General features: G+C 39.2%; 5 protein-coding genes across 5 annotated transcripts; 1 reads left to right on the top strand and 4 right to left on the bottom strand.

The window, feature by feature from the left end:
• Window positions 1-30: 30 nt before the first annotated feature.
• On the bottom strand, window positions 31-3,738 carry TOF1 (Tof1p; the record flags this gene model as incomplete). The annotated part of the gene is made up of 1 exon (XM_056225123.1): window positions 31-3,738. The coding sequence occupies one exon, from the start codon at window positions 3,736-3,738 to the stop codon at window positions 31-33; it is 3,708 nt and encodes a 1,235-aa protein (XP_056078973.1).
• A 729-nt stretch (window positions 3,739-4,467) lies between these two features.
• GOR1 (glyoxylate reductase) lies at window positions 4,468-5,520 on the top strand (the record flags this gene model as incomplete). The annotated part of the gene is made up of 1 exon (XM_056225122.1): window positions 4,468-5,520. The coding sequence occupies one exon, from the start codon at window positions 4,468-4,470 to the stop codon at window positions 5,518-5,520; it is 1,053 nt and encodes a 350-aa protein (XP_056078972.1).
• A 121-nt stretch (window positions 5,521-5,641) lies between these two features.
• On the bottom strand, window positions 5,642-7,372 carry BOR1 (Bor1p; the record flags this gene model as incomplete). Its single annotated transcript, XM_056225121.1, has 1 exon — window positions 5,642-7,372. The coding sequence occupies one exon, from the start codon at window positions 7,370-7,372 to the stop codon at window positions 5,642-5,644; it is 1,731 nt and encodes a 576-aa protein (XP_056078971.1).
• Window positions 7,373-7,824: 452 nt separating this feature from the next.
• MET2 (homoserine O-acetyltransferase) lies at window positions 7,825-9,285 on the bottom strand (the record flags this gene model as incomplete). The annotated part of the gene is made up of 1 exon (XM_056225120.1): window positions 7,825-9,285. One exon carries the CDS (start codon window positions 9,283-9,285, stop codon window positions 7,825-7,827), a length of 1,461 nt encoding a protein of 486 aa, XP_056078970.1.
• Window positions 9,286-10,176: 891 nt separating this feature from the next.
• Window positions 10,177-13,416, bottom strand: CAF120 (Caf120p; the record flags this gene model as incomplete). The annotated part of the gene is made up of 1 exon (XM_056225118.1): window positions 10,177-13,416. The coding sequence occupies one exon, from the start codon at window positions 13,414-13,416 to the stop codon at window positions 10,177-10,179; it is 3,240 nt and encodes a 1,079-aa protein (XP_056078969.1).
• Window positions 13,417-13,426: the final 10 nt, after the last annotated feature.

Genomic DNA, 13,426 nt, shown 5'->3' with positions numbered 1-13,426 from the left:
TTAGAGGCATCAATCACTAAACAATTAGATTCATTCATCATCACTCTCATCTTGATTCATATATATTTTAGGTTTTTTGGCGGAAATCCGAATGGCTTCCTCATCTTCGTCGCTCCCATCGACTATGTTTCTCTCTAGAGCACGTTTTTTAAATTCTTTTGTGTTTTGCTCGTCATTTCGGACCTTGATCAGTGAATCTGATAACAAAGGCGAGCCTTCATTATCTTCAGATTCTGAGTTAACATCTTCATCTGAAAGTTCGGAATTATTATGTACATCAAGAGCCAACATTTCGGATGCTACATGACTTGCCAAGGAAATAAGGCTTTTGTCTGGCGCAAAAGAACCGCTTTCTGCGGCTCTTATACTATCAATGCTTGGTATTACACCATCAAACAAACTTGTATAATCTCCTTTCACAACACCTCGATTAGTCATTCTTTCTGAAGCAAATTTAGCAAATTGAATATATCTATCTTCGGTCAGTTGGCCATTATATTTATCTAGTAACCATCTCATGTACGTTTCATTTTCAAAAAAAATAGGGTTCATCAAATCCTCATCATCCTCCGAATCACTAATAAATTCTTTACTGAATACACTATGGCGTTCTCTAACGGAATGCGGTCTTTGGTCGTCTTCATTACCATATGTTGGCAATTTAGTCCTAGTTGCCCTTTTCTTCCCTTTTTTCTTATCTCTCTTCTTTGACCTCGCAATTCCTTTGCTGAGTTTGGTTTCTTTAACTTGATCTAAAGAATTATTATCCAAGTCCTTGAAGTAGGCTGCATCGCTTTCTGAGACAAATTGATCATCCGCAACAATGTAGGGATCATTATAGTCGTAATCATCATTTCCTTTCCATTCATCCTGCTCATAAGGGGTATTTTCTTTTACCAAACGAGGTCTTTGAAGATAAGAAGAGGAGGGCAGCCCGTTTGGCGTTTCAAATGGTGTTGACATATATTTCTTTACTAGTTCATACGCGACAGTTAAATCGGAGATCTCAATAGTCCCTGCCAGAAAGCATGGTTCATCGATCTTATGAGGGATGGAATACCCTATTAATGATAACAACGCCCTATAATCTCTGTCTCTAAAAATAGGGTCATTATCAAGCGTACCTGTCAATACAAGATACTCGTTTGGTGTGTTCATTGTTTCTCTATTAGCATTTACATTTACACTTAACCACGATTTGAAAATATCCAATGTGTGAGTTATGTGTTTGAGTAATTGATCCAAAAGCTCAACCTTTCCATCATCAAGTAATGTGGAGACTAAAATCCCATACTTCATATCCAATAAAATGGAGGGTGGCAAGGCCTCTTCATCAGGAATGGGTTTGAATTGTGATATGGGGGAAGCATAGATTGTCTCGGTATTGATGACATTGCGTTCACCGTACCTTTGGTAAAATCCAACTTCACTGTTGTGTAAAGGTGGAAAAAGTAATCCAACAAACCAAGCAGGTGACTTCTTCAACCTTTTCTTCAATCTGGAAAGAAAGTAATCTGAAAATTGGCTTACATATTTTCTTGAGCGAGACATTCTATTCAATCCGTCGGGAGAAAGCATATCTCTCAATAATATTATCAAATCAAACCTAAATAACAATGCTTGTTCTTTCGCTTGTACGAATACTCTGTGAAAAAAAGAAAAGACTTTTTTAATGGAGTCGTCTTCAAGTTCACGGAATCTTTGAAGGAAATTAATATAGGTTTCTATTACAGGTTCCGTCATATAATTGCTCTGTACTTTCTGAAAGCTAACTTCTACAGTTCTTAAACTAGAGGTTAGAATATCAAGCGCTTCGTCTCTGTCCACGTTTTCTTCTTCTATTATTTTAGTAATATCATCCTCAGAAATATTGAGCCTCTTTTGCCGTTTTGATTTTCCTTCAACCACTAAAGCTTTATTATTGGAATATTGTTCTAATACTTTCAATACTGAGTGTGTTAACTCAATGCAACTTTTCATGAACTGAAGCGAATGCTTTGAACCAATTTTCGGCAGGTTTGATAATAATTGTATTCTTTCGTCACTGAAAAGTCTACTCACAATGAATTCTACATCAACGGAATCTTCCTCCTGAACAGATTTTGTGTGAAAAACGAGGTTCAAGAGTTCGTTAAATGCAATCATACCTGCATGTGTCACTACCCAGTTTTTCAGGTCATATGCATTTCTTAAAAGAGAAGACATGAGAATGAAAGATACCTCCCTTAAGGCTTCGGAGACCTGACTTAGGCCTGGAGAATTGTCCATCTTGGATCTAAATAACTGATACTTGATAAACCATGCAAAAAAAAGCAAATATTCCACTTGCTCCAAAGTAACCATTCTATCCTGTTCCGTTGTGAAATAGTTCGTCACACTATGTAATAGGATGTTAAAGCCTGAATCAATAAAATTGTTGATGAATTCTTTATAATACTTACCATTAGATTCGGTGAAAAAAATAGATTTGCCAGTTTGTGAATTTAACAAACTGTTTGGCAAGCCTTCAGTTACCACAGATTCATGCTTTTGAGCTATTCTTTTATTCCATTTTTTACTGTCATCCAGTTTCTGAAATGCAATTTTTTCATCCACAAGAGCTTGGCTTCCAGAAACAGTTAGTCTAGTTTTGTCAGCAGTTTGTATAGATAAGAGACCGCCAAATCGTGAGTGTCTTGCCGATGTATGTTTGATGACATTTTTTCTCATTTGATGTTCCTTTTGTAGTAATTTAGATAGCTCAAACCCTGCACTTGTGACATTATTGGTAAAGTCACTTATATTACTTTTCACGAGGCTTGAGCGTGCTCTAGAGTCAGACTGTTGGGGAAACAACAATACTTGATTAACGTCTTTAGTAAGATAGAACATAACTTCCAAAAGTGGGATGTTGATAAAGTCCTGATCGAATTCTTTCGATAGCGAACTAGAAAGAGTTAAGAGTAAGCCAAATACCTTGTTTTTATGAAATGAAGAAGTTACCGTGTTTAAGGAGACGTCATCCATAGAAACATTTGGTGGCAAAGTGTCGATGGATGTGATACCTTTTCTAGGCATACTTCTCTTGGTGTTAATAGTGAATTCGCCAGGCTCTATGGCAATGACATTCCTGAAAAAATTCAAGACCAATTTGAGAACCATATTATCTCTAGGGGTTCTTGATAATCGCTCGATCTTGATAACGTCCAGAGCCAATCGAATAGCAGCTCTTAGCACTTTCCCACTTTCCGTAGTTAGAATTGCCTTCTTGTAGATCAATTGATGCTTCTTTAATTCACTATAGACAGATATTTGGTTTGACGACGACTGATCCGTGATGATTAAGGGCCAGGTCATAAGGACTAATAACTGCAGACAATTCAGGGCAATTTTATCGTAATAAGCCTTGTTTCTAAATTCTTCGTGATTTGGGTTATTCTTAGCAAGCTTAGCCGCCAGGGAACATTTATTTTCCCAGTCTATCAGAATGGGTAACAAATCATCCGTCAAGATGCGGTACTCAGCCACTGCCATTGCCACATCCCATCTTCTCTGCTTGTCATCTACCAATTTAAACCATCTTTTCAAGTCCTTCAAGCACGCTAAACAGTCATCACCTAGCTTATAAGGGGGCGGGTCAACCTGAGAAGTATAATCTGGCCCACCAATGGCTGTTGCCAGTAAAGCAATTCTTGCTCTAAGTATCGTCAAAGAGGAATCGGTCGCATTCGTAGCACCTTTTTGCAACACAGTAGACATAGTGTGCGAATAACTGCCCTAAAGAAACACTGAATCCTATACCCTATATGGTATAGACATACGTTAAAGACTTGCTAACTGTATCTTATTTGAAAAATTTATGATCTTCACTTCCATTTTCATTTCAAACGCGTAACTCCGCAATCAACGCGTCAAAGTTGACATGATAGAAGAGCCTATTTCATACAGGAGTAATTCATAATGGAAAACTACCACTTAAAAAAGCTATAACAAAATAGGCTTAAGTAAATAAACAGTAAGTGCACACAGACAGAAAAAATCGGTGCTTATTTCGTGGAGGCTTGATACAAAATAATTTAGCGATAACCGGCGTAGTGGGGATGACGGCAGCCGAAAGGATATAAAGGGAAAGCACGTTAAGGTGTAAATGTACTATTTGGTGACTTCAGCATTTCATGCGGCTATCAAGTTTTATTGGTATTATCTTTTGAATTCCTCGAGGACATTGCGCAATTAGTTTTAGGACTTCTCCAGGCATTTATTACGTAGGACCGAGAGCGGACTTAAAATCTGCAAAAGTATTGGCAGGGGTGGGAGATATCAAGGCAATGTTTCCCCCATTTTCACTGATCTCGAGCATATAAAAGCAACTTTTTACTAGCATTGTGGTCTGGTTTCTATGTTTTGAAACACCTTTTGGAGTGAATTGCGATATATAGCGACGTATTTGTAATATAAAAAGATACAAGTAAAAGAGGAAGAAGGAACATGAGTAAGAAACCTATTATTTTGAAGTTAGGAAAAGATTCCTTCGGCGATGAAGCTTGGGAGGAACTGGGAAAAATTGCGGACGTGATCACAATCCCTGAAACTACCACTAGGGAGCAATTCTTGCAGGAGATCAAAGATCCTGAAAATAAGCTTTCTCGAGTACAAGTAATCACCAGAACTGCAAGAAGTGTTAAAAACACCGGCAGGTTTGATGAAGAGCTCGCTCTTTCTTTGCCTTCTTCTGTAGTTGCTGTATGCCACACAGGTGCCGGCTACGATCAAATTGACGTAGAACCATTCAAAAAGAGACATATTCAGGTGTCCAATGTCCCTGACTTGGTAAGCAATGCAACTGCGGATACCCATGTATTTTTATTGTTAGGTGCCTTAAGGAATTTTAGCATTGGAAATAGGAGATTGATTGAAGGAAAGTGGCCGGAAGCCGGACCTGCATGTGCCTCTCCATTTGGATACGACCCTGAAGGAAAAACCGTGGGAATATTGGGTTTAGGTAGGATTGGCCGTTGTATTTTAAAAAGATTGAAACCGTTTGGGTTCGAAAATTTCATATACCACAATAGACACCGGTTACCTTCCGAGGAAGAACATGGTTGTGAGTATGTGGGTTTCGAAGAGTTTTTAAAAAGATCCGATATAGTTTCTGTAAATATCCCGCTTAATCACAACACGCATCACCTAATCAATGCAGAGACTATCCAAAAAATGAAAGATGGTGTTGTTATTGTCAATACAGCACGTGGAGGTGTTATAGATGAACGAGCCATGACTGACGCCTTACAATCGGGAAAGATTAGAAGTGCTGGCTTGGATGTTTTCGAATTTGAACCAAGAATATCGAAGGAATTACTCGCTATGCCTCAAGTTCTAGGTTTACCTCATATGGGCACTCATAGTGTGGAGACAAGAAAGAAAATGGAAGAACTTGTCGTTACTAACGCAAGGAATGTGCTGTTAACTGGGAAAGTTCTGACTATCGTCCCTGAATTGCAAAACGAAACCTGGATCAATGACGTTAACCCTCTGATTTGATTGCAGGGCAATTATTTCATTTTCCCCTTTCAAAATGCGATAATATTATTGTACTTTTTATATATGCAATAAATTTTTATATACTATGGGAATTCAGCTTTGTCTATGAACTGATCTTTCCCTAGAATTTGTGCCTGTCGCTGAACTTTGCATCACGTATATTTTCTAATAGTAAATTTTTGAGAGTGAACCTTTGTGCCACATTATTATCGAGGACCTTTAATTCCTCACTTGGAAATATATAGGTGAATGAAAAAGATACTATCACGCTCAGAAGTAACACTAAGGGAAATCCAATGGCAGCTATAGTATTTGTGATGGCAAACTCGCCAGTAAAACCTGCCAGACTGAAACAAAGAAATATAACCATCGATCTCTTAGATATTTTCGCTAGGGGTGAATTATTATCCCTTCTTTTAGGGTCCGAAAACAGGAAAACTATACGATGTATAATAACATTCGTCATCAGGCCGTTGATTCCCATGATGAAAAATAATCCAGAAAGTACTGCTTGAGGAATTTCTCCCAAACATACTAATAACGGCCTTGTCATTGTTCCCAAAATCATAAGACCCTGGAAGGTATTTGTGAGTCTTTGTTCCACACACCTAACGACGTTTTGATTAGAATCCCGAACTAGTAACGTCTCCGTGTGTAGTGGTGCTTGAGGAATTAATCCATTCGGCGCTGGAATCCCTAAAACTCCGCTGATGCAAGTGGTCAGCCCCAGTAATGCGAAATCATAATGAAAGGAGGATGGTTTTCTCAATTTGTATTGATGTCTCTGCGCCATCAATGACGATACATTGTGATCAAAATAAAATAAAATTGTTAAAATTATGCCGAACGGCAAAGCAATGAAAACGTCTTTAACAGGAATCGGTTCATATGCTAACCACGTATTTTGAGGTCTATTAAATTTGGAAGTGGGAAAGAAAGATTTCGTTATAGGCAATTTCTTGAACTTAACGTCATTTAAATAACCACCAAAATGTGTAAATGATGACCAGAATAACACTGAAAGTGCAGTTGAGTAATCAGATATGAAAGTTCTGATTTTATGAGTGAATAGAGGGTAGTGATGAAATGATTTGAAGAAAAGTCCGAATGCTGTCATAACCAGCGCCACGACAACACTAGCAAATCCATCTTGTACTGATTTTTCCCCTGATGTGTTATGAAATTGTCTTGTTAAAATCTGTATTCCCTTTTGAATGTAGACGACATTAATAAATAACCCAAATATGTCGCACGGGAACGTAGTCACATATTGTAAGAGGCAAACGACGTTAGTAAACGCCAACAGTAAATGAAAGATCATAGACCACAGACAAATCCAAAACATGAACCCAAAATAGCTAGTATTCAAAGGCTTTATAATTTCATATACTGTGTAATTGAAGATAGAAATGGGGCCAGTAACACCCACTATACACAAGGGCTGTCCTGCAAGAACTCCAAACACAATACCGGCCATTGCACTGGATAAAAGTACTTCATTTACCCCGTATGAATTATCAGTTCTATCAAACATGTCTTGTGCAAAAGCGATTGCAGGTAACAGGTTGTTAAAGTAGGTGTCCACAGTAGAAGGGATGACTCTGTAATTAAATGCATCTACCCAATCTGACTTGTAATACGGTATTCTATCCTTCAGATCGAGCCATATACCCATGCCTAGCTTTGGCAATCGACGTCGAGATAATTTCTCATGGCTCTCTTCATCATTCCTACTGTCTACTACGGATGATTCTGTGTTTGGCTCATCATTCGTCTCTTCGGATGGTTGTGTACATTCTCTGGAGGCTGTGAAGCCGCGACTGATAGTGACCCCTGTGCTGTCTTTCAACATATCTTGTTAATACTATGGCTATTTTCGATAGCAAAGGATATGCGTATGATTATATATGTTACGCTTCTTTTACGCCACTAATGGTTCGAAAGCTAGTTCAAGTAGTATATTTTCCCCGCTATCAATGAAAGTTTTTTTGAAATATGCAAAGGTTACGCAGATAAGGATCTTTGTTTATGTAACCTTGGTTGGCAATGCATGCATGGCAGCCTATGGGCACGATAAATTATGAGAGATGCTCTATAACACTAGCTGATTCTTTTTTTCCTCTGTCAATTTTTTCTTTTTCTAACAACGATGAGAAGAAAAAGAGAGAACTACAATTACGATAGTTAAAAGTAATGGCATCCCGTTACAGTTAATTAATGCTGTTTGCTATTTAATACATACATACATATATATATATATACTAGGCCATTTATGAGTATGCTGGAGGTATGTGTGTGATAGTACTACCAGTTGGTAACTTCTTCGGCCTCGCCGAAGACAGATGTCTTCGTTTCGTCGTTACCAACGTCTCCTCTCCAAGTCCTTGGTTTGGCATCCGTAATTACCTTACAGTTTGTTTTCAAAAAATCTACTATTAATTTGTTTATTAGCTTAAATTCCAACAAAAAAGCATCGTGGCCTTCTGGGGATTCGATTTTTTCCAATCGAGACTTCGGTATGTGTTCATGCAAAAATTCTTGTTCCGAGTATGTAAACAACCCATCAGACTGGATACCGATTATCAGCGACGGTTGGTCGATAGAAGAAAGAACTTCCCTTATGTCTTCAACTCTGTCCCTGGCCAAATCGTGTGTGTCTAATTTACGAGTTATGGCGATGTAACAATTGGCGTCAAATCTATTAATAAACTTTGTGCCTTGGTATCTCAAATAACTTTGTGCGGAGAAATATGTCTGTGCAGGCTTAATATCTTTCACTTCACCAGTTACAGAACTCACCGAAGTCATTGACGTCGAGGAGTTCAATGAATCTGAAGACGATGTAGTAGAAACTACGCTTTGGCGTTTTTGCCCTGACATGCCAGTAATTGCAGCACTGGCTTTGATTTTGTACCCATCATTGTGAATTTGTAAAGAGTGCTCGCTGATAGTGGAGGGTTTGCGCGTTTCTTCTCTTTGGGCCTTTTGTTGTTGCGCTATTGAAGGAGATCTTCTGGAAAATTTGTTTTCAAAACTGTTTCTAGTTCTATAGGTCAACAATGCAGACATACGTGCAGCTGATAGACCAGCCACAGGTTGCTCTTCTACTGGGTAGTACCCGTCCAAATAATTTGGATCCGAGTAAATCGACTGTCTCTGAGCTTCTGACCACGATATGCACCAGGCGGAGTGTCTTGCCGATGTCGCCAGGGCAACCATATTCTTCACGTATTCCTTACCATACATGGCAGCCCATTCCAGACTTAACATCCCCCCCATGGAGCCACCAATAACACACGCTATCGACTTCACTCCCAAAGAATCCAGGACAATTCTGTGAGCTCTGACATCATCACGCACTGTGCATAACGGAAATTCAGGACCATATCTTGCACCTGTCTCCTCATTGATCGTTAATGGTGAAAAAGAACCATACGGGGAACCCATAGAGTTCAAACATATGATGAAAAATCTCGATGGGTCAAACGCCAAATTATTACCCAGAAGAGGACCCCACCAGTCAGCAACATCTGCTGATCCGGTCAAGGCATGGCAGATGATAAGAACATTATCACCAGCTTCGTTTAATGTTCCCCATGTCTTATAAGCAATAGGAAAGTTATTTATCACTACTCCAGACTCAAGAACCAGACTCGGTACCTGAACAATTCTCTGCCCTTGAACTAGCTTAAGCAATGGGTTGCTTTCTTGGATTTCTTCGACGTCCAGCTCGCGAAGCGTTTTCGATTTTAAAGTATGAGACATCTCTCTTATATTCTCCGTTATTTCTATTATCCCAATCGAACAGAAATTTTAGTAGACCCAGTCAATTAAAAGGGAAAATATTATAGTCTATAATAACAAGAGCTATCCGCAAGAAGCTTTCAAGGCGGTATATACTATAGACGAGAAACTCATCTATAAGGCATAATCATCATCAGAAGCATATATATATGTGTGTGTAGCACTATATGTTCATGGGTGTGTCATATCAAGCGACTAATATGACATAACTGACTATCAAATGAGAGCATCCACAATTTTTTGCGAACAAATGTGTGGCGCCTTCCGGGCTGCGGCGCCTCACGTGAGAATACGACAATCTGGGGTCACGAACAATAGGAAGAAACAACCACAAGAAAAAGGAAGACTTCTTTTAGAATTGATTAAATATGAATGTTTTATTCACGTTTAGTGCTATTAAAGTCTATCATGCTACCCAGAGATTTATTAGATTTCATGTGTCCATCGAACCTGTGCAAAAAAAGATAGCAAAAGAGAAATATCACGTGATTATTAGTAATTAGCGAGATTATTTTTTCCATTTTTTTTTTCCGCACGTGTGACGGTGGTTCTTCGTCTAAGAAAATATATGGAACGCATCTTTATTGGTTGTCTGAAATAGAAAAGTATAATACCATGTACTCTAAAAGAACAACTAAAGATGGCTTGAGAAGGATTCAAGAGTTCTTGTATATGTAAAATTACAGTTATATATACATATATAAGCATATATAGTTTAGTTATTTCGTGAAGTATTGTTACAATGTGTACTCCGGAGGTGAGATGAAGAACTGGGATACGGAAACTTGCCGCTTAACAATGTATTGCATATCCCTCTCTTTTTCCGGTAAAGTTACAGCCAATTAGCCAAGTCTACTGGGCATATGGGTTTTTTGTAGTTGCTGAAGGCATGAATTGTGAAAATCCCTCCTTATTTTGTAGGCGGTCTCGAGAATTGTTCAATTGTGGGGCCGGAGGACGATAGAAACCGGCACTACCATTTCCTTGCGGTTGGTTTATATGGGGTGGCGGACGGTGGTGGGTGGATGGTGAACTAGGGGATGGCCATGGCGGCTGAGATCTGTTGATATAGTTCAAATTTCCTGGCTGAAATGGCGGTGCGCCAGTGTATCCGCCGGGAGAGACTGAATGTGCATTCATCGCATGGGGTTGATACGGGCGGTTGAATTGCTGGGGTGGAGTAGCCAGAGGTGGCTGTTGTGATCCGGGTACGAAGTTGGCATTCTGTGGATGATACTGTGCCGTTATTTGAGGAGGATATCGCATTTGCATATTTGGTCTGTTCCCCGTTGGGTGCGGATTTCCAGGAGGACGACGTGCTCGTGGTTGTGCATCCGAAGGTTGAGAGTGCTGATAAGGGTTTGAAGAAGCAGAACGATTATTAAAATCTTGATAGTATGGACTTGGTGGAGCTCTCGTCTTTGCGTTCCTCGGTGATCCCGCTGATTGATTTTTTACTCCGTATCTTCCATTGAGACCATTAATGCTTGCGGTTTGACCGTAAGCGGCAATTTGCTGGTCAGGCACGGTTTGGTAGCCCTTCTGTGGAGCGCTACGGTCAGTTTTGATGGAAGTAGAGGTTGTCTTCGATTTTGTGCTGGGTTTTGCGTATGGGTTATCCATTTGTAATGGATTGAGGGCTTTCTCGGGAAATAATCTTGGGACCTCTTGTGGTGACCTATATTCCGTTGTATTTTGCCCTCCAATATGATCATCAGAAATAATGCCTAACCCAGCTGCTTCAAAAACCTCAGATGTTGTTTCTGGGGGGACTATATCATCCTTATTGTAGTCTCTTTCCTCAGCACGCAATTGATCTTGCGCCATAAAGTCTGGGTCAAATAAATTCATATCGTCTTCATTGCCATCGTTGTCCAATTCCATTTGTGAAAATGACTTATTTAGTTTGTCTGAATCTGAGTTCGAATTTAAACTTTCTATACCAAGTTCGTTTATTCTTTGAGTTAGACTATTGAACTCCTGTAAAACAGCATGCCCTTCTTCATCTTTATCAGGAAAGTTACCTGACGTAAAGGATATTCTTGGATTGTAGCCATTCTCTGAGTGCACTGAAGCCCGTTGAAAACGCAAATAATTTTCATCAGAAGAATCATTGAGTCCCTCAGTGTGACCAAAGGGACCATTGGAGTATTTTTCATAGATCGCAGACAAATCTGATTCCACAGAGAGTTTCTTTTCGTTGGAGGATTTAGAATCTACAGACAATAGATTTTTGTCGGTTTTGAACTTGTCAAAATTGGACGCAGGAATATCTAATTTGATATTCCTAACTTTTTTCAAACTTGAATCAGCGTTGCTATCATATAGAGCGTCTCCTCTATCAAATCTCTCAGAGGTATTCATTTTCATGTTATTATAATCAATATAGGGATCTGTTCTTGACTTAGCTTTGTCAGATGGCGAATCATTTATAGATGGCACCAAAGGCTTGAGAGGACTTTGCCTACTGTATGGTGAACCTTCTGTAAATTTTGTTCTGAAAGATGAATCAGTAGGTGTGACTGTCTTGTGTGGGCTTCCAGATATCTCGAAGGGAACACTTTCATGTTGAACAGTGGGATTGTCAGTGTTATCAACTTCATGATCCGCTGAGTATGGTAATTTGATACGTTCTCTCTTTGGTAAACTATTCTTTGAGCTATTATTAGAAGAAGATTTTGACCCGAAAGATAACTTGGGTGAAAGGACGCCATCTGCCCTTTCAAATAAGTCTGCTGAACCAAGAAAAGGGGAAGGCAGTGGAGAAGTAATATTGGAGGCAGAATTACAACCACAATATCCTTGAGCTATCTTCTTTTGCAAAATGTCATTGACGTGCTCTCTCCAATCATTATTCGACCAATGCGCACTTGATATGGAATTAGTCAACGGAAGCAAATCTTCCATTTCTAGGTAATATATATGCGGCAAAACTGGCAAACCAAACAACAGTGAATGTGGATCGTTTTTACTCGATAATAATTTCTCCGGCCTGCCATATAATTTAAACGTATCCATGGCAGGTATTAGAAATCTGATTATAGTATCATAACTTGGTACAGCTTGGTGCTTCTCGGGCATAATAAAGACATCTTTTTCCTGTGCATTTTCGTTTTTCTCAAACTTTACAGAACCAACAACTTTAATGATTGTGGAAGAATCTATTAGTTTTGGAGAAGACGGGTAAACCGCATAAAGTGCCTTTGCCTCTACAATAGTTGCCATTGCATGATTTTTTTTTACTTTTTTATCATTTTCATAAAGATTTATTTCACCAAAATGGTCCTTCTTCCTACTATTGGACTGCGAGATTACCGCATAGCAACGTTTCCAAGGCATACCAGCGCCGAACCTGACGCTAACCCAATCTTTATAATCATATTTCCTATTCGTTAGAAGAATTCTGATATCACCTAGTTTTGCACCTCTACTTGAAATAAACGCACCTGTGTAAGCCTCTTGTAATGAAGAGCATTCGTATAAACATAATCGAATAGCAGCATTCCACTTGTTAAAAGACTCTTTGTTACCAAACTGTAAGAAATATCGGTTCTTCAACGTCGTGGAAACAACTAATGCATTGGTGAGATTTTTTCCACACTCCATGACAATATTGTCAGAAGTGTCCAAAGTTCTTAACGTTGCATCCGTCAAGTTGATATAAGTAGGTTTAGAGGCAATCTCTTTCAGTTTCTTTTCAGAAACAGGACAGGAGGGGTCAGAAAATTCTGCTAATTCCTTGGCATCCCAAAGGGCGAGTTGGGTACCTATCAGTACCCCATATACGTCCTTCCATTTCCTAGCTGCATGAGTGCCGTTGTTCTTTAGATCCTGTAAGATCAAAAATACACCTTCATGATATCTTCTATGCGTATGTGCATTCAGCAGTGTTATAATAGGCACTAACTCTGGAGAAACTGGTGACGTTTCCATAGGGGAAGTGGGCGAAGACGAGTTGCTTGCTTTCTTTTTCGATGTCGTATTTACCTTTAGACGTGAGCCAAATTCAGCACCAAAAGTGGATGGGCTCTTTAACACGTGAGTATTGGTAGGAGAATCGACTGCTTTGTTGTCACCTGAAAAAATCCGCATAAGAGCTTAA

This window comes from Saccharomyces mikatae, assembly GCF_947241705.1.
Source record: "Saccharomyces mikatae IFO 1815 strain IFO1815 genome assembly, chromosome: 14".
Taxonomy (NCBI): domain Eukaryota; kingdom Fungi; phylum Ascomycota; class Saccharomycetes; order Saccharomycetales; family Saccharomycetaceae; genus Saccharomyces; species Saccharomyces mikatae.
The sequence above is the reverse complement of the archived record's forward strand: the minus strand, read 5'-3'. Positions and strand labels throughout refer to the sequence as shown.